The 22,224-nt window shown below is 37.8% G+C and overlaps 1 protein-coding gene across 1 annotated transcript in view; it reads right to left on the bottom strand.

The window, feature by feature from the left end:
* Positions 1–13,798, bottom strand: part of LOC126262865 (zinc finger protein 184-like) — a 367,123-nt gene extending 353,325 nt beyond the window's left edge. Inside the window, exons 1-2 of the mRNA XM_049959732.1 lie at positions 13,528–13,798; positions 13,351–13,449 (exon numbers count right to left, since the gene is read on the bottom strand). Of these exons, the coding sequence (XP_049815689.1) occupies positions 13,351–13,449; positions 13,528–13,555 (127 nt within the window). The 5' untranslated portion in view covers positions 13,556–13,798. The remainder of the gene's footprint in view (positions 1–13,350; positions 13,450–13,527) is intronic.
* Between the last annotated feature and the right edge of the window lie 8,426 nt (positions 13,799–22,224).

Here is a 22,224-nt window from a genome sequence, read left to right as displayed (position 1 = left end):
ACACGTGTTTTGAACGTATAATTTGTAATCATCGTGTACTGAAAAACAGTTTGACTACCTTGTACCCAGATACAATATCACTTTTTTGTGAGTTTTTACTTGCTGTTTTTTAAGAGCTGATGAAATTCAATGCCAGAAATTGTTGCATAATCACTGTATTGTATATTTGATTTCCTTCACTTAGACAGATTTTATACAAAGTATTGGAGAGTATTGCAATTTTTAATCAAATATGTCAATTCAACGTGTTTTTGCTCATATTTTGGGGGTTTTAACATTTTCCTCAATTCTGTACTTTCCACAAATTTGCATTTTTTATTAGACTGCATGAAAATGTAAAATAGGGGTTTCACAGTATTCACACCTTTCAGCACCTGCCGTCTTTGGAATTCAAATAATTACATTCTTCTTTAAACTGAGGAAATTTTGCACATCAAGTGGAATAGCTTTGTAGCTGCTTCTCCCAAGGATCTCAGTTATTTCGAGGGGGATACCTTCTTCTCCAGGGGCCCTGTTTCCACTTCAGTCCTTCAGTGCTCCATTAAATTCTTCTCCCAAGTATCCCATCCCATCTCATTTCCAGCTACTCTTCTCTTTCTATAATATTTTCTTTTAGACATTCTGTACATTATTTCCAGCCTTTAGCCTTCATTTTTGGTTAGTACTAGTCCAAATCACATAATATGTTTCTTATATGATCTGCCATACTGGCTTGCAATCCAAGTTCTTAACATGGTTTATACTTTTAGTCTTGTATTGATTTTCCTGACTTTCCACAATTAAATAAAAAAACTTTTCTTTGGCCCTCAGCTTTTAACATACAAACTTTTACTTACCTTCTAAGAAAAAAGTATCTTATTTGTTGGCTTCTACCACCCTCATAGCTGTCTAATGCTCTCCTTTTACTATTTTTTTTTACACTGAATTTTTAACATAGTATATTTCAAAATGTAAGTCAGAGAGATGCCAATATAGAATAAATAGTAAAAAAGCATATTTTTCATGCCTAGACAGTTCTAAATTATTACTAGCAGTAACATCACACATCACCTACTCTATGATAAATATGTTAAAGCAGGCTGAAATATGCAAAATAACTTCACTATGTGAGATTTCATTATTACTTTTTTTTTTTTTTCTTCTGTAGCATTTCATTTCAGTGTTTGATTGGTTGTTTTTTTCTCCAATCAAAAATTCATGGTTCTCAACTTTTCTCAGTTCCTCAAGTTTCGTTTTACTTCTAAAGGAAATTTCCTTCTTCTACTCTTTTCTTTTTGGGTTTTTCTTGGCTCTTTGCAGTTTTTCTTCACATTACCTGTGGTTAACTACCATTGGTCAACAGCAATTGGGTAAATGGTATAATCTTCATTCTTTGATGTAATCTTGCTGCATTTTCTACTGTTCTTTGGGCAATTAAACTTGTTCTGACTGTTACCAACAAAATTTCCATTTATCCAAAAACCAATCTCAACTGTTGCACTTTCATGTGAAAAGATTAAACTCAGTTTAATAACTTACCAAAGCTCCTGGTGTTTTTCATTCCTCATCATTAAATATAAATAAAAGTAATCTAGTATTGAAGAATAACTTGATTTTGTGTAAATAAGTTTTAAATTTTGTTCCAAAATGGTATGTGCTTCACAGCAAAGATTAATGTAATGGGCTTTGGTTTTTTTTTTTTTTTTTCCGACAATTATGTCAGACATTCCATTAGCAGTGTAAAATGATTCTAAAATATGTTAACCCTCAATTTTCCTAGTCTCACTTGGTTACAGATTATATTAGCCTCCAATGTTGAGAAACTTACACAAAATGGTATTTTGTCATTCTTAGTAATCTTCTTCAACAAGTTATGTACAATAATTTGCAAATCAGAGACAAATAGTCAAATTGTAGTTTGAAACATTCTTACAATGATATACATTCTAAAGAAACAGTTTTGAAAAATACCAGTTCAAATTTAATAAAAAAGTCTTTTGTTTGTGCCGAAATATTTCTCAGTGGCTCCAAATTTAGTCAATAAATCACTCAAAATTATCAAAACTCTGTCAAGGTGTGACACATTTTCTACCATCGAGTGGTACAGTATTTTAAAGGAAATAATATTTTCTCATTTCAGTATATTCTGCACAGTTGGAAGGTGGATCATCAAAAATATATGTATTTTGCAAAACAATTATCCACATACCACTTGCAAAGCAGAGCTTATCTCTCTCCATTAACAAAAAGGAACCCAGAAACTTCAATGTTAATGAGTTTAAAAACATGCTGTTAAAACACTTTACAAAACACACAGCGTGCTGTGCATGCTGGGAGGATGAGTGATTGGAGACGATAGGCTGGTGGTTCAAGGTGAAATGCTGTGGACAGTTAAAAGTGACTTTTACTGAGTTCAGTACAAGACATAGCGGGGCAGGCACGCCTCTACTCATTGTCCCCTTGCTGGTGCTGATGAACGGGTGGCGGCTTCCACCCATAGCTGCTCAGCCAGTGCCTTGCATTGCTGAGGCTGGCGGCCTTTGGAAGCCACAGCTGTCACCTTCAGCAATGCTACTTGTCGTGGAGTGAGGACTTTACACTCGGGCAATGGCTCCTCGGTTTTGCACGTGGCCACAGTGGCGGCGTGTGGAGACTGCCCAGAGTTCGACCCACTGCCCTCACACAGGAGTCGGACAGCAGCTGGCGCTACGGTGCCAGGTCCTACTAGGAACTCGGAGCCCACGGCGACAGGCGGGGAGGGCAGGTCAGCAGGGCTGTGATACCAAGTCTCATGAAGGACTCACTGTTGGTGGCAGCTGCAGCCCAGTCCCAAAACCATGTGGTTCCTAGAGATTCCCATTGTCCGGCATAGCTCTGGCATTGTGGTGGTACTACCAGTTTCTGGTGGCGAGAAGTGCTCCCTGCCTTAAAATCCAGACTTATTTATATGCCTCCTGTGCCTATTTCTTTCACTAAATTGCAGTACCTTGTTACACCACCAGTAACAGGAGACTCAATCTAGTGTGGTGAAATTGTCCCACTAGCTACACATTTATCACTGTGTGGTCCCATTTACTGCTGTGCTCTGCTACCCTTGCTTTGCAATCCAATGGCATGTCTGTTGTTGTGATCAACATGCACCAATGCTGGTGGCTACTGATACACAGCTGTTAAACATTCTGTAGTGGCTTCCACATTACTTCTCCTTACTTTTCCTAAGGATTTATAATTTTTATCCAGACAAAACTTTACTTCTACTGATATCAAAAAGCTTCACAAAGATATCCATCTGATTCATCTTTAAAATTTTATTTAATGTCACATCAAAACATAGGACAAAGTCATCAGACTGATGCAGCTTATTTTTACGCCCGTAAGAAAAGTAGGCAGCAAGTCCATAGTCGATCATATATTTGTACTTTGTTGCACTCAGTTTGAAGATAAAAGCAAGTGAACTATCTGGAAACAGCATCTGAACACAAGTTCAATAGAAACTTCTCATTAGCATCTTTCAAGGCCACTATTGCTTAAGCTTCTCTAACAATGTCCCTTGCACAAAATGATTATCGCAACTGTCAAGAATCTTGGTGCACTCGCAGATGCACTTGAAAAGTTTTCAAGGGAGTTGATCCTCTCTTTTATTTTAAGAAAACTCAAGTGAGCTTTCCCTTTAGAATGAGATATTTCAGCCTGACTCCCACACCTGACAAATTGAACGATTTTTTGCATATGTTGCAGTAATATTTTCTTAACCAGCTAAAAAACTGAGGTTTGATCTCAGAGTTTACTCACTGTTCACTGAAAAAAGTTTTTTTATGACCTTTTAATAACACTCCTATAGAAAATAGATAACTTATGGTAACTACTGTCCCCACACCCTCCACCCAACAGTTTCCATACCCTTTGTCCTATCATCTCTTTCCCATTCTCATCTTCCACCCTGTTTATTTGCCACTGTCTGCCAATGCAACCACCCGTCTTTCCCTGTTTTTCTCCTTTTCTGCTCCCTTTTTCCCCACCTCCTAACCCTGCAACCTCCTGACGCTGCACCTGTTGGCATCCTAGCCACACTCTACCAGACAGCATTTGTCTCTTTCCCCATCCACACACTACAATCCCTTTCCGTTCCCTGCCCCTCCAGATTGCTCCTGGTATTCCATGTGATAGGTGCATTACGGACCGAGATGCTGTAGTTGGCAACCATGTGTGCAAGTATGTCTGTATGAATGGTGTGTGTCTTTTTCACTGATGAAGGCTGTGATTGAAAGCTTTATGTAAGTGCCTTTTAATTGTGCCTGCCTGGAACTTAACATGTCTTCTTTATGGTAAGTAGCAATTTGTCTTTCCCTACATTGTTGTACACAGAACATTTCTTAGTTCAAAAATGTATTCTTGGCTGTGAGAATGTGGCAAGAAACATAGCTTATTACAATATTTTAGATCTTGTTATAAATGACAATCTATGCTTCTGCTGATATAATCTGCCTCTGTAGCCTAGTGTCAGTACGGATAACTGCCACAGGAGGGCCCAGATTTGATTCCCAGTCACATCAGAGATCTTGTCCCCTTGGGGACTGGGTGTTGCGTTGTCTTCATCATTATTGATGCACGACTCGCTAAAGTGGTGTCCAATATTCTGACTTCCATTAGGTGGCCGAACAACCCCAGATGGGGTCCCCAGCCAAAAAATCATTTCATTTTTTTCTGCTGATATATTGTCCTTTGCCACTAATTCTATGCATGTCCTTTCTTCTTGTTCCTATGCGCATATCCAAGTATCGTGTGTGTGTGTGTGTGTAACAAAACGTGTTTTTGTGCTACTTCAAACCGTGATCACTTTGTTGAATATTAAAGCAAAAAACAACATGATATGGGCCCAGTTTACCTAGTCCACCCATTAAATGCTGTTTGCTAAAAATTATGAAACCACAAATAACTAAACTCAGTGATCTGTTTGAAGCTGGAATAATGGCATAAATTCATTACTATCTACAAATTTGAAAGGAAGAAAGAACTACAATTCATGTGTTTACAATGACAAATATCTTCAACAAGAAAAGTTATGGGAATACATCTGCCGGACATGTAAAGGACAAGCTGAAAGTCTGTGGTGCTGGAGCAAAAATAATACTGTCACTCAATCCAGCAATTGCCATGCACCTGTGGAATATAAATGCAAAAGAAGCCCAGGAAAAATTAAAACAGGTATATGAAGACTCAAGATTTCACTTAAAAATTAGTTTGCTGTCTATGTTCCCACAATAGGGGACTGGAGAACTGTACAGCTGGAGAACAGTACACCTGGGAAACCGTACAACAGCAGAAGAATATGTACCACAATAATTTCCACTCATAAGTTAAGTGCTTTGAATTTTGAAGTGAAAGATGAGTGGGTAACATGCATTTTATTGGCACTGTTACCAGATGACTACAAAGATATGATCATGAGTCTCCAAAATTCCAACTTACCAATAACTGGAGATTAAACTGTTGCAGGAAGTGGAGTACAAAAAGAACTGCTAGTCTGTCAATAGTGACACAGTTCTTCAGCTGAACAAGAAAGATAAACTTTGTGTGCAATTCCTACAAGGGACTAAGAAGCTAAAACTGTAATAAGTATGGTGACACTGCAAGAAACTGTTGTAGCAAAAACAAGGGAAATAGCAAATAATCAGAAGGGAATTAAAAGATATTCTTCACTGCAGCAGGTAAAGCCATATATAATGACCAGAATATTTATTCTGGTACTTCAGAATGAATTCAAGTAGATCGATGTTAACTTCACAATCGGTACTGGTGAACTGACAGAATTTACCTACAGAAAGAATTGATGACACACACGCTGATACACAAGTTGATAGAAAAAAGACAAAAATTAAAGCAACAGGTGTCATAGTTAAATGTGAATTTACTTTATGTAAGATGGTGGAACAGAGACAATCCATCATTTTTCAGTAACAAGTCTGTTGTATGTACAATAAGGAAAAGTACGTTGCAACAGCAATAAATGAGAATAGTATGTACAAATTGAAGTAACCAAATAATTACTTAGTTAAAGCCAAGTCCTTATCAACTGTTAAACTTGTGGCAAAGAGGATTACGAAATTTAATATCTGACAGAATAGAAGCTTTGCAGGAAGATATGTCTAATGATATTATTAGGTATATGGGAACTATTGATTCTCCACATATTATGTGCTTAGAAAGTAGATGGACAACATTAGCCTTCCAACTTTATGAGTTGAGAGCAAAAGGTATCCTTGTGTGGACTGATGCAAACAAGATCAGCTGGAGGTTCCTGCTATTCTTGCTATTTGTTTCTTCACTTATTAAAGGTTTTTAAATTTTGCTGGTATTTTTTTCTGCACATTTCCTGGCTCTAATAGATGATCACTCAAGAAATATATTTTTGTACTTACAGTCAAAACCATTTACAATAATGTCAAAAGAACTGAAGGTTTACAGTTGTTATAGCTGATAATCACACAAACTGGATTTTTGCTTGTTGGTGGCCGCTGTGGCCGAGCAGTTCTAGGCGCTTCAGTCCTGGACCGCACTGCTGCAATGGTCGCAGGTTTGAATCCTGCCTCGGGCATGGATGAGTGTGATGTCCCTAGGTTAGTTAGGTTTAAGTAGTTCTAAGTCTAGGGGACTGATGACTTCAGATGTTAAGTCCCATAGTGCTTAGAGCCATTTGAACCATTCTTTTTTGCTTTGTTTCTTGATAAAAAAAACTGTATCTGTTAATCTTAGGCTAGCACAGAGTTAACACTTCAAAAAGCAGCACAAATACAGTACACTTACAGTATATTTGGAGAGGGACTGATGAGGTATTTTTTTATGTTTATGCAATATGTGCAGAAAAAAAATACCAGCAAAATTTGTTGTTGTTGTGGTCTTCAGTCCTGAGACTGGTTTGATGCAGCTCTCCATGCTACTCTATCCTGTGCAAGCTTCTTCATCTCCCAGTACCTACTGCAACCTACATCCTTCTGAATCTGCTTAGTGTATGCATCTCTTGGTCTCCCCCTACGATTTTTACCCTCCACGCTGCCCTCCAATACTAAATTGGTGATCCCTTGATGCCTCAGAACATGTCCTACCAACCGATCCCTTCTTCTGGTCAAGTTGTGCCACAAACTCCTCTTCTCCCCAATCCTATTCAGTACCTCCTCATTAGTTATGTGATCTACCCATCTAATCTTCAGCATTCTTCTGTAGCACCACATTTCGAAAGCTTCTATTCTCTTCTTGTCCAAACTATTTATCGTCCATGTTTCACTTCCATACATGGCTACACTCCATACAAATACTTTCAGAAAAGACTTCCTGACACTTAAATCTATACTCGATGTTAACAAATTTCTCTTCTTCAGAAACGCTTTCCTTGCCATTGCCAGTCTACATTTTATATCCTCTCTACTTCGACCATCATCAGTTATTTTGCTCCCCAAATAGCAAAACTCCTTTACTACTTTAAGTGTCTCATTTCCTAATCTAATACCCTCAACATCACCCGACTTAATTCGACTACATTCCATTATCCTCGTTTTGCTTTTGTTGATGTTCATCTTATATCCTCCCTTCAAGACACCATCCATTCCGTCCAACTGCTCTTCCAAGTCCTTTGCTGTCTCTGACAGAATTACAATGTCATCGGCGAACCTCAAAGTTTTTATTTCTTCTCCATGGATTTTAATACCTACTCCGAATTTTTCTTTTGTTTCCTTTACTGCTTGCTCAATATACAGATTGAATAACATCGGGGAGAGGCTACAACCCTGTCTTACTCCCTTCCCAACCACTGCTTCCCTTTCATGTCCCTCGACTCTTATAACTGCCATCTGGTTTCTGTACAAATTGTAAATAGCCTTTCGCTCCCTGTATTTTACCCCTGCCACCTTCAGAATTTGAAAGAGAGTATTCCAGTCAACATTGTCAAAAGCTTTCTCTAAGTCTACAAATGCTAGAAACGTAGGTTTGCCTTTCCTTAATCTTTCTTCTAAGATAAGTCGTAAGGTCAGTATTGCCTCACGTGTTCCAACATTTCTACGGAATCCAAACTGATCTTCCCCGAGGTCGGCTTCTACTAGTTTTTCCATTCGTCTGTAAAGAATTCGTGTTAGTATTTTGCAGCTGTGGCTTATTAAACTGATTGTTCGGTAATTCTCACATCTGTCAACACCTGCTTTCTTTGGGATTGGAATTATTACATTCTTCTTGAAGTCTAAGGGTATTTCGCCTGTTTCATACATCTTGCTCACCAGATGGTAGAGTTTTGTCAGGACTGGCTCTCCCAAGGCCGTCAGTAGTTCCAATGGAATGTTGTCTACTCCAGGGGCCTTGTTTCGACTCAGGTCTTTCAGTGCTCTGTCAAACTCTTCACGCAGTATCGTATCTCCCATTTCATCTTCATCTACATCCTCTTCCATTTCCATAATATTGTCCTCAAGTACATCGCCCTTGTATAGACCCTCTATATACTCCTTCCACCTTTCTGCTTTCCCTTCTTTGCTTAGAACTGGGTTTCCATCTGAGCTCTTTATGTTCATACAAGTGGTTCTCTTATCTCCAAAGGTCTCTTTGATTTTCCTGTAGGCAGTATCTATCTTACCCCTAGTGAGATAAGCCTCTACATCCTTACATTTGTCCTCTAGCCATCCCTGCTTAGCCATTTTGCACTTCCTGTCGATATCATTTTTGAGACGTTTGTATTCCTTTTTGCCTGCTTCATTTACTGCATTTTTATATTTTCTCCTTTCATCAATTAAATTCAATATTTCTTCTGTTACCCAAGGATTTCTACTAGCCCTCGTCTTTTTACCTACTTGATCCTCTGCTGCCTTCACTACTTCATCCCTCAAAGCTACCCATTCTTCTTCTACTGTATTTCTTTCCCCCATTCCTGTCAATTGTTCCCTTATGCTCTCCCTGAAACTCTGTACAACCTCTGGTTCTTTCAGTTTATCCAGGTCCCATCTCCTTAAATTCCCACCTTTTTGCAGTTTCTTCAGTTTTAATCTACAGGTCATAACCAATAGATTGTGGTCAGAGTCCACATCTGCCCCTGGAAATGTCTTACAATTTAAAACCTGGTTCCTAAATCTCTGTCTTACCATTATATAATCTATCTGATACCTTTTAGTATCTCCAGGGTTCTTCCATGTATACAACCTTCTATCATGATTCTTAAACCAAGTGTTAGCTATGATTAGGTTGTGCTCTGTGCAAAATTCTACCAGGCGGCTTCCTCTTTCATTTCTTAGCCCCAATCCATATTCACCTACTACGTTTCCTTCTCTCCCTTTTCCTACACTCGAATTCCAGTCACCCATGACTATTAAATTTTCGTCTCCCTTCACTATCTGAATAATTTCTTTTATTTCATCGTACATTTCTTCAATTTCTTCGTCATCTGCAGAGCTAGTTGGCATATAAACTTGTACTACTGTAGTAGGTGTGGGCTTCGTACCTATCTTGGCCACAATAATGCGTTCACTAAGCTGTTTGTAGTAGCTTACCCGCGTTCCTATTTTCCTATTCATTATTAAACCTACTCCTGCATTACCCCAATTTGACTTTGTGTTTATAACCCTGTAGTCACCTGACCAGAAGTCTTGTTCCTCCTGCCACCGAACTTCACTAATTCCCACTATATCTAACTTTAACCTATCCATTTCCCTTTTCAAATTTTCTAACCTACCTGCCCGATTAAGGGACCTGACATTCCACGCTCCGATCCGTAGAACGCCAGTTTTCTTTCTCCTGATAACGACATCCTCTTGAGTAGTCCCCGCCCGGAGATCCGAATGGGGGACTATTTTACCTCCGGAATATTTTACCCAAGAGGACGCCATCATCATTTAATCATACAGTAAAGCTGCATGCCCTCGGGAAAAATTACGGCCGTAGTTTCCCCTTGCTTTCAGCCGTTCGCAGTACCAGCACAGCAAAGCCGTTTTGGTTATTGTTACAAGGCCAGGTCAGTCAATCATCCAGACTGTTGCCCTTGCAACTACTGAAAAGGCTGCTGCCCCTCTTCAGGAACCACACGTTTGTCTGGCCTCTCAAAAGATACCCCTCCGTTGTGGTTGTACCTACGGTACGGCTATCTGTATCGCTGAGGCACGCAAGCCTCCCCACCAACGGCAAGGTCCATGGTTCATGGGGGGGCAGCAAAATTTAAAAACCTTTAATAAGTGAAGAAACAAATAGCAAGAATGTAAATTGTTCAATAATGTCAGACATGGTCTTGGATAATGAATGAGATAAAGACTTACTGTATAGTATACAATTTATAAATTACACAACTTCATTCCTGTTACTGTATTACAATAATTAATCAACAGTAACAAAATTAAAAGACAGTGTTCTATACATAAATTACACAAAGGCCTACACTTTCTCCTATGTTTCTCTTTAAAATGTTGCACACATGTGATGTACTGTATGTAACACACTGAAAATATCTAATACACACAACCACAGAACATCAATAACAAATACACTATACACTTCTGTACTTCCAAAAATAAAACATATTGGAATTTTGCCTCAGTAAAACCCTCGGTATATTTCCAGAGAGATCATTCTTCGCTGCAGATATGATGACCAAGCTGGTTAAGCTGTACAGAAGGGAATCTTGGTGTGGAACAGGTGACAGCTATCAAAACTGAGGTTTTATTTGAAGCTGGTACGACTGGTGTGGATGAAGATACTGATGGAAACATCCTTGAGATAGTGGACCATGTCAAGAAAAGTAGCTTTTTGTGTTGAGCAAGACCAGGTGAAGGAACAGGGTACTGAGGTTCTGGAGGAATGAGGATATGGTGTCCTCATCCTCGGTTCAAACCATGAAAATTTCATCAATGAATCTGAACCAGGCGACAGGTTCGGGATTCAATGTAGTTTGGAAGGAGTCCTATAAATAGTTCACAGGTCGGTAGAGTACAGTGCCCTGCAGTTGAAGGTAACCGTATTGTGGATTTCTTTGTAGGTCATGTCTTCAAATAAGAAGTAGCTATGGATGAGTATACAGTTGGCCCTGGTGATCTGGCATGAGATTGTAGGTTTGGAGTCAGTTGGGCATTGAAAGAGATGTTTCAATGGTGGTAAGAGCAGGGTCTCAGGGCTGTTAGTACAAGGGAGGCGGCACTGACAGTCGCGAGTAGGGCCTGCTGGGTGGTACAGGGACAAGAACTGTGGAGACTCAATGGAGGTGAGTGTCTAAAAGGAGAGTAGGTAACAGGTAATAGGCTGAAGGTATTGCTCCACAAGGGCAGACATCTCTCTGTAGGGATGCAGTATCCAGCCACAATGGGTAAGCCTGGTTGGGTGGATCTAGGTATTTTACAAAGCATGGAGAGAAGGTTGGGAGTCTGGGTACTGGTGGCAGTGAGGAGGGAGACAGACCAGGGAAGAGATTCTGGAACAGACCTAGGTATTTCAAGAAGGACGGGAGATCAGGCCGGTCTTCTGAGGCAATTCTCGTAGGTGGATTTCTCCGACAGCCTTGTAATCTCTGAACTATGCAGGTTGGAACCCTTCCTGGTAACCTGCTAATCTCTATCTTCACTAATCATTTTCCTTCACCTGCCCTTACCTCTTTCCCTACCCCCATCATTCCAGCTTCACACATGCCTTCTAATCCCAAGCACACTTACGTAGTCCCTTTTCCTTCTCTTTTTCTCTCCTCTCCCCCCCCCCCCCCCTCAACACAGCCACTCACTGCTGCATCTAGAATCTACAGATACATAAATACCCAGCAAGGCCACAATATGGAGCATGGCGGAGAGTATCTTGTACCACTATTAATCATTTCCTTTTATGTTCCACACATATAGAGAGAGAAAAAAATGACTATCTATATGCCACCGTAAAGAGCTCCACTTTCTTTTATTTTTGTGGTCCTTAAGTGAAATGTATGTTGGCAGTAGAAGACTTAATTGTTCTACATTCAGCTTCAAATGTCAGTTCCCTAAATTTTGTCAAAGTGTTTCTCAAAAAGAACATCACTTTCCCTTCATGGATTCCCACATGAGTTCCCGACGGATCTTCATAGTACTTGTATGTTGATCACATCTACCAGTAAAAAATCTAAGAGCCTGCCTCTGAACTGCTTTGATGTGTTCCTTTAATTCAATCAGGTGGGGATCCCAAATAATCAGTCTCAAGAACGGGTTGCACTAGTGTTCCATATACATGATCTCCTTTACATATGAACAACACTTTCCTAAAATACTCCCAATAAATCAAAATTAACCTTTCAATATTATGAATAGCAACTTTTCTTCTCATAATATTGTTACATCCAGCCTTGATTTTGCATTGTTTGAAAATTAACTATTTGTCTTCCCTCCACAATCCTCACATGCACATTCCATTCCAAATCGTTTTGCAATGTTACACCTAGATCTTTAATTGACATGACTGTGCCAAGCAGCACACTACTAATGCTGTGTTCAAAAATTACAGGATTGTTTTTCCTATTGATTTGCATTAACTTAGGCTACTTTTTTCTTTCTTTTTTTAGATTTGGAGCCATCTGTCACTTAACACACAAACTAGAAATTTTGTTAACTCATCTTGCATTCTCCTACAGATACTAGATCAAGACACCTTCCCATATACCACAGCATCATCAATGAATAACTGCAGATAGCTGCTCAACCTGCCCACCAGATCTTATATCTATACGGACAATAACAGCAGTCCTATCACACTTCCCTGATGCTCTCCTGGCAGTACCCTTGCCTCCTGATGAACACTCATACTGGGTTCTACTGCATAAGTCTCTTCGAGCCACTCACATGTCCGGGAACCTATTCCATGTCAAAGACTGTTTAAAGCTCTAAAATATGTAATCTGCCTGCTGACCTTTATCCATGGCTCACAGGGTGTGTATGAGAAAAGCACAAGCTGAATTTTCCATCTCAAGGAAGTTTATTATACTCAAACTGACGGTATGTTCGCAAATTTTGCAGTTGTTTTATTATTATTTTCTCATTTTACCAGAATGCAGCACTAAAAAAAATTCACTTCATACAATTCCAAGATTCTCAGACGGCTAATGACAGCTGCGAATAAATGATAATTGCGGGACGCTGACTACGTTAACAGTCATAATTTGTTATTTGTGTAGTTCACCGACGTGCCCTGTAGTCGATGCTACTGCCTGTTAATGTGCAACTTGACTTGTTCCACATCTCTAATGGTTCTCCTTCATGATGGGATTTACAGCAGATTTTATATGAATGCAAAAATGAAGAATGAACTTTACTAAATATGAGAGTACTTGGAATTCACTAATACAGCTTAAGCAGTATAAAAGAATCTGAAGCTACGATTTGATATAAAAACTAGTGCACTAACTTGTATCTTTCTGTGTTCCAATAGCGTCGGATGCGAAATTACTTGATAAACCTTGAGACTCGAGGAGAAACTGTACAGCTTGGCTATCAAAACTCATGTCTGAAAATAAATCATGAATATGTATTTGGTATAAGAGTACCCACGGGAAAAAATTACAAATTTCATCACAATACACACTTTGAAGAGCTTCATAAATATTTGCCATCACACAAACGACGATCCGACTTCACAGGAACTTTAACCATTTGTAGCACAAAACCTGAGTCGAACAAAACAACGAACACAAAAGGCCTACAAATTAAATTTTCAACGTTATTTTGCGGTTGTGTAAAGTTTACATGAGTCCATGTTTTCATACAGACGTCCATTCATTCCACTATCGATACCACTGAGGTCGACCTTCATTCCAAGTCTCGTGAGATTTCGGCAGAATTTAATTTCCAGCAAGGACAGACCAGTCTTGTGTACGCATACAAGAGTGTTCCGACAGCAAAACACGAGAAGTGATGTATATTGGCGGATTGCAAAGTCTGTATGTTGCTGTTTTCGTCAAGATTCTAGCGTGCTCCATCGAACTGTAACAGGCATTCAGCAAAAGGCAACAAGCTATTCTAATTTCTAAAAGTGCCTTTACATTTCCCGATTTGTCTGTGCGGACTAGATTCGCAACCACTGTCTGCGCCTTTTACATTGCATTTACACGTTCCGACTGTAGGTACAGTTTTGCTCAGTGTTGAATTTATCGGGCAAAAGTGTAGAGGTTATGGCCAAATTGAGTAAATCTGCTTATAAAGCAATTTTGCTGTCTACAGGTATTATTTCGAAAGTTGAAAAGAAAGAGGTCACAAGGTAAAAAGTGGACAAAGCACTGGATTGTAAACCGTGCGTCACACTCATATGTTAATCTTTTCAACGAGCTAAATTTGGAAAAAGATGACTGATCCACCTATTTGAGAATGGATGAAGAAACATTTTAACGTTTTGTAACATGTGAAACCATACATATATTACAGTGTAATGAGAAAATTAATAAGTGATTACGGGAGGCTTTTAGCGACACTGACTGATGGCATTCCAGATAAAGTACTTAAACACAGCACAAAATATTGCTCTTCCCCTTGTAGACGTAATTAATGCCTCTTTCAGCACTGGCACTTTCTCTAAAGAACTAAAGCTGTCAATAATAAAACCATTATATAAAAATGGTGATCCTCATGATGTAAAAAACTTCAGACCCATATCCTTGATATCTTGCTTCTCAAAATTTATTGAAAAAATAATGCATGAAAGACTCTCCGCTTTCCTGAACTCAAGTAGAATATTAGTCAGTGAGCAAAATGGCTTCAGAAAAAATAGGTCAACTGAAACAGCTGTATATAATTTCCTAAAACTTCTCCTGATCTCTATAGATCATAATGAAGTAAACTGTGGAGTGTTATTAGATTTATCAAAGGCATTTGATGTTATTGATCATGAATTATTGCTTGAGAAACTATATTGCTATGGTGAACGTGGTACTGTTCACAGCTGGTTTAAATCATACCTGTCAGACAGATACCAGAAAGTAGAAATATTTCACAAAGGAACCTCTTACTTTTCAGAATACAAGAAAGTTAGTAGTGGAGTACCACAAGGTTCCGTGCTGGGACCTCTCTTGTTCTTGATTTTCATAAATGACCTACCAACCTGTTTAACACTAGCTAATGCTGTATTGTATGTGAACGATACAAGTCTTTTTATTAAATCTCAAAATAAGACTGAGTGGGATAAACATATTGAAATGCTCAATAAAAAGCTAAGTAAATGCTGCTATATACTCAGAATGCTGAAAAACTGTTGCAGTGAAAAAACAGTAATATTAGCTTATTATACTCTTATGCATAGTCTATAGCGGTATGGTGTCTTATTTTGGGGTAATTCAAGGCTGGCAAATCGGTCATTCATTATTCAAAAACGAGCATTAAGAATAATGAAAGGGGCTGCACCAAGAGAGCCCTGCAGGGAAATTTTCAAAGAATTTCAAATAATGTCGCTTCCATCTTTATATATCTACGAAAGTATCTTCTTTTTCAAATCTCACCCCCATTATCTTTTTTAAATAGTGAGTGCCATGACTACACAACAAGACACAGGAATGATTTCCATAGAGAAACACATAAAACAGCCCAATATCACAAAAGTGCAATATATCACCCCAAAATCCCTTTTAGTGCTCTTCCCTTAAGCATCAAAAAGATAGAAAAGTTTTATATTTTTAAAAATGAGCTTAAAAAATGTTATTAAGAGAATGTTTTTCAGTTCTACACGGAACATGGATTTTCAGAACATAGTGCCATAGTGGTCAATGATAATGATAATTCATATTTGAACAGATGAATGAAAATAGTCTGCATGTACACACTACAATTAATTAATTATTGTTTGTTCTGTTATTCATAGGGGTAAAAAATTATGATAATTCATATTTGAACAAATGTACGAAAATAATTTGCCTGTACACACTATAATTAATTAATTATTGTTTGTTCTGTTATTCTCTACTATAGTGGTCAATGATAATGATAAGTCACATCTGAAAAACAAATGTATGAAAATAGTATGCACTATAAATAATTAATTATTGTTTGTTTTGTTATTCTCTACTATAAGCTGCATGAGATGTATATATGTATGTTTTACCACTGTAGGCCTATGTTATTAATTACTGTATGATTACAAACTCATATAATGTCACATGACGACTCCTATATCATTGTATATGATAAAATGGATGCTGAATAAATAACAATAACAAATTTCTAGCTACTGCCAGAAGCTACACTGATCTTAAATTTTCTGCTGTGGTGTCATCATCATCATCATCATCATTAACTCACATCATTCCAGAATCATGTCATGCTATATATGAAGGCGAGAACGGAATCTAATCACATATCCTTTTTTTTTAATTTTTTGTGTGATTAAGTATCTTAATGTTGTACAATGAAAGAACATAGTCAAATTTATTTACAAATTTATTCATATATAATGTAGGCCTATTAAAATGTGAGACAATGTGAGACACAAAGATAAAATATTTTACATATCTCATTCTGATTGAAGGCTTGAAAAAATACGTCGCAGAACTCCCATGCACAGGATTTGTATTGTTTGTTGGTAGTATATTGTTTCCGTTAATATTTTGTAATTGTGGCTCATAGAAACTTCACTGATAAGCCTTTCGGTAAAAACTCTTTGCACTGGATCCAGTTGTCTGAGCTTATCGGCATACACTGTCTCTGTAGCATCGGTAGTATCTTCTTTCTCCTGTGTATCTAATTTTTTGCACATTATTGATAGAGGGTCTTCTTTTTTTGTCTTCTATATGTAAATTTTGAGGTAGGTTTGTTTATGGTCGACACTGAAGATTGCCCCTCATCCAACACGCAGTCTTTTAACAGAAATTCTGGTTTGTCATATTCATTAACTGTTTAATTATTTAGTTTTTGAGCATCTTCCATGTCCTGCGACAAGTGAAACATGCGAAGTACAAAACTTATTCAACATTATTTTTTTAAAATTATGCACAGTTTTAAGGAATAAGTGTGGTAGTGGGAAATATATTCTATTACGATTTTTGATTGTCAACTAAAATATGTTTATTTTTTCATTTTCTGTTTCCATACTGTGAGGAAGACTGGAGACATATCACTAAGGAGTTTGAAAGAAATGGGATCTCCTACATGCTCTCGGGACTATAGGTGGAAAAATAAGTGAATTATTTCTCCAACAAACAACAGATCATTCTTTTACAAGAACAAATAACGTAAAATGTTAGTTACGTTGGCCACAGTCAACCCTAACTACCAGTTAATAATGATCGTATTTCTGACGGATGTGTTCCAAAAATACGCACAATCCTCCAGAAGGCTAGAGAATAATATCCTGAAAATTTCAAAACCTGAAACTAGTGATGATCTTCAGTTTGTTTTCATCACAAACGAATTTTATGAAACCATTCAGCCAGAAGAATTTTCCAGAAGACAGATGTGTTTTCAACTACTGTTTGTTAAGGGCTCACAGAGTTGTGGAAAACGCATTTGGGACTCTAACTGCAAGATTTAGGATATTGTACACAGAAATCGGTATGAAACCAACGCACATAGATGACATTGTGGTTACATGCTGTGTTCTGCACAATTTCTTGGAGCATGGGTATGCTTGTATTTATATTACACCAGAAGATCTGGAAGAATCTGTTTCCTTGAATAAAAATCGGCTAGTAGGGTTACAGATAGCGTACAACAGAAACTAATAATTAGAGCTTAAGTCCATTCGAAAATATTCTTTGGGTATTTTGCAGACAAAACCACTGCAGAATGATTCAAATTCTGATAATAACTTTGAAATGTGGTGTATTTTACATACTGATGTGCGTTTTTATTGAACTCACCTGTATAACGTCTTATATGTTTGCAAATACGTCACATTGATTAAAATGAGTATATTTATAAAGCCTGAAACATTATTTCGCTTACCGTATATTCTGATAAGTCAATGGTCTATGTTGATGGTTGAGGAACTTTCTGATCATGCAGAAAAGAAAGAAACTCAGAATATTACAATGTTGATGTATGCATGTCTTCACTGCTTGTCCCTGAACAACATGCCTGCTACACTTTTTTACACATTTTATTAATTTTCTTTGCAACCACATCATGATTAGCTTTGGCTCAACTTCCTTAGTTTTGTTACCAATCCCTGATATACTTCACGTCTTTTGTTTCTCTCACTGTGTTCCTAACTTTCAGTTTTCCAAACAGATGGTAACGATCTATAAAGTTCTATAAATTCTGTTACAAATTCTCTGGAATAAATCTGCCAATCTTGAGACTCTCCAGAAACATCACTCTTACTGAATTCTGTTTTTCACAATACCAGCCCAACAACGACACCACGCTCGCCAAAGCAACAATTTACTGAGTGATTAGTCTGAGATACTGGTTACCTACTGAGACTTGTCTGTGTGCCGTCTGTGTGACTTCAAACCTAGCCAGACATTGCACAGACAGGACACAGACCAACAGCACAGACCAAAGCTTCTGCTGATGAGTAATTTACGTGCAATGACTTTTCTGTGCAAACAAGTGTATAGATGGAGCTGAGGTGGCACCAACAAGTGAATAAATTGCCGAAAGAGGTCAGTACTGACAGATTTGCACTTGGAAATCTTTCTCACTGTATCGTCCCACAAGCAAGACAGTTAGTATACTTTCATTCAATCTGGCCTACAGCATAATCTTTTAAGCAATTCAACTAATGTCTAAAACATTCTGCAAAAATATAATGTAATAATATTGTATAAATTTGATAACTGAACTCATTTCAGAAGCCTTTCGGTGCACGGATTTTTATATTTACTTCCGGTTGTTGGAATGACTGTACATTTGAGATTTTACCTATATCCTTACGCAAAATATTAATTTGGTGTCACCACAACTTAAGAATTCCTTATACTTCAGATGTGATTGGAATGAGAGGTCATATATCACAACATCATTACATCATGGGTCAAAGTAGGTAAGTGGTATTCGACATTCCAATGGCCTAACATCTGTCATCTCTATTCATTACGAATGAAGACTCCTCAAAATGAAGTATAAATAAATCATATACATTTATATTCTATAGAAGTATATCATATTTTAGCTACAATCATTTAAACCAATCAACTTATTTACCCTCACAGTACTTTAAATGTAGTAGATTTCCATTTCTCTCAAACAATTTTGCAATCATTTCGTTTACCGGTTTTTGTCTCTCAGAAATTAGAATGGCTTGAAGTCTTTTCCTGAGTTGCTACTGCTGTTCAGCGCAGCACGTTGGAATCTTGATGAAAGCAATAGCAAACACACCTTTCAAAATGTCAAAAATTTCGTTTCAAGACAATACACACTGGAGTGTTAACTTCTGTGAAATACATCACTTTCAATGTTTCGCTGTCAGAACGGTCTTGTTATTCGTAATGGCCCTCATGTCATGTCTACAATGCATCTCAGATGGCAGCATTCACACAGGCCGTTAACAGACCGTCACGTCATGTTGGGATTACTTGAGAATAAAGTTTTGATGGAGGTGTCAGCTGCTAACATCAGAAGGTAACCTTTTTTCACCAAACTCACATTTGCTGTAGTCGTAGATTTTCTGCTTTTGTCTCATATTAAACTTAATTTTCTTATTGTGCTTTGTTATCTTGGTAAACTGCAAATGTTCCATCAAGATTTGGATACTTTCTCTATTGAGTGTCCTTCCACAGTGGGAAGAGACATCTGAAAGCGAAACTTTATTTAGATTTTACAATAACAGAATAAAGCTGACATCTACATTGTATATAAAGAAGAACATAAGTTGATGAAGCAATTTTCATTAAATAACATTTTAAATGAAATACACAGTTCTAGTGAAGGAGAAACATACAGTTGCTTATGATGTTATCAATTATGTGAGATAAAAGAACATAATGGATGCAATAAACAGACTCTATTTATACCATTATAAATATCGGTTGATTTGTTTGTATTTGTATATTTTCGTTAACAAATAAATATCGATATTTTAACATCTTATTTCACTTCTTATCACTTTACTACACAAAAAATAGCCAAAAGGTTTGATAACAGGTTTTGGAAATCACATTTGCATAAATAATATCAGTAAAAATTATACTGAATCATTAATAACTACTATGCAGAACTTCAATGTAAAGAAAACATAAATACATTTATTTACAATGTAATTAAACAGACATGGGAGCAAGTACATAGGTGTAGGAACGTGACGAAAATTTGATAAATTTTTAAGCTCCTTTCAGTATTATTTTGAACTGTGCTTCCCACTCAAAAAAAGGAAAATCCTGAAAAATAATACCAAAAGTAGTTGAATCACTCCAGCCATATAAGTTCCACTAAGAGAAGAAAGATTTCTCTATTACGTAGCCAAGCAAACCAAACCAACCCCAGAATTTGATATTAATGTTAAAAGATACAAGCAGATCTTAAATAAAATTATCAGAAGACCAAAAAACTAACAAATGACAACTATGTCACAGTCTGTTTCCAGGCTTATGAACTTATTACATACGCTGAGTTCTTGTACAATGAGAATAGATATGAAACATAATGCAGTATCTCGAGGCAGTGTTTTATTTAGAACAATCATGAACATCCTACACCTAACAAATTAGATTTATTCATAGAATGTTGTTGTGTAAGTAGTTAATATAACGTGAGTACTGACAAGTTTGATCACTAATCAAGTGAGAATTAATACACAGAAATTAATAGTCACAGAACTTCGCACTGCAGCAAGGAAAAACCGAAGACCATGCTCCTGGCGACTGGTGCATGAACCATATTGACAGATCATTAAGCAAATCAGCTTTCCACTTCACTTTGCTGTAGGGCTGCGTATCCCTACAGCAGTCCCCTTCCGGAAAACAGACTGTCGTTTTCAGTTTGTGCTGGGAGTGTCATCCAGGAATCGCACTGGAAAGTGTACATGCCACTAGGAATGTGTATGGCATTGTGGTTGAGCCCGTGATAGTTCTGGTAGAAGTTATTGAACTTTGGGTGTAGGCTGCAGTTGGTTGCATTGAACATTTAGTTGTGATTTTCCTTGCAAAACGAAAGCTTGTTTCATTCTATCGATTAAGACAGTGTTAGACTTGCCATTGATGAGAATGTCTAATATTCTTCCACTTAGGCTAGGTATGCAATGTAGACCAGTATACAGAGGCGTCAGTGCAGGTTTCATCCCATCTCTGCTCAACATTATATGTGTACATGTAATGCACAAATATTTGTGGATCTCCATGGCGCAATGCCTGACGTGGCCAGGTTTGTGATATTTGCTCTCTTTAAGTGAGTAATGAAATGTGATTCATTAGAGATATGCATAGTGCCTTGCATGTGAGTCGATGAATTCATCAGGTAGCCATAGAACTTCTAGATATATTAACTAAGCTGGTGAAGCATCTAGGTCAGGCTTGCAGATGTTATGTAGGCTGAGACTGATGGTAATTCAGATGTCCATCTTGACCTATGACACATTAGTGCAGCTTTTAACGAGCGGTGTAACCATTCAACCATACTGTTGCTTGCAGGTGGTAGCTTGTTGTTTTGTGGTGCACTGCACTGTAAAATTCACTCAGTTCTGTTGCAATGTGAAGTGGGCAACGAGAGTGGTATACCTACTGTGACACAAGGGTAGAGGCCAGTATCCCACTGAAATGTTGTCTACAATGATGGTCTGTGGCCAGTGTGGAAAACGATCAGTGACTGTCAAAAGATATCCCCCATTTGAAGTGGGTAATAGTCCTACCTCACCAACATGAATATGTGCAAATCTTGCTGTTGAGTGTTAAAAATCTCGCATTGGGGCATACACTTAGTGTGAAATCTTGCTGCCTTGGCATTGTGGACATGAGCAAGCCCAGATTTGACAATCTTTTTGCATTCCTGGCCAGAAAAAAATAGATATTTATTAGTTTACTTGTTGCGTTTAAGCCAGGGTGAGATAGGTTGTGTAAGCTATGGAAAGTATGTCATCGAAATGGAGAAGACACGAATGGACAATTTCTACCATTCGAAATCTCGCTGTGTAGTTTGGCATTTGTGCCTGGAACATCGATAAGACTCAACTGAAGATCAGACGCGGTGTCTGTCAAAAATCCCTGTTGCTTCCTGTTCAGATTCTTGTGTCTTCGCTAGCTGCATCAAGTCTACCACCTCCATGACACTGCTCATATAGAAAAGGCAGTCTGCCACTAGATTATCGATTTCTGATATGTGTCGCAATCAGAGCTAATTTGTGCGATAAACTCAAACTGATTTTATT

Source organism: Schistocerca nitens, chromosome 6 (genome assembly GCF_023898315.1).
Source record: "Schistocerca nitens isolate TAMUIC-IGC-003100 chromosome 6, iqSchNite1.1, whole genome shotgun sequence".
Taxonomy (NCBI): Eukaryota; Metazoa; Arthropoda; class Insecta; order Orthoptera; family Acrididae; genus Schistocerca; species Schistocerca nitens.
Note: the sequence above shows the minus strand (reverse complement) of the source record. Positions and strands in the feature narration are given on the sequence as shown.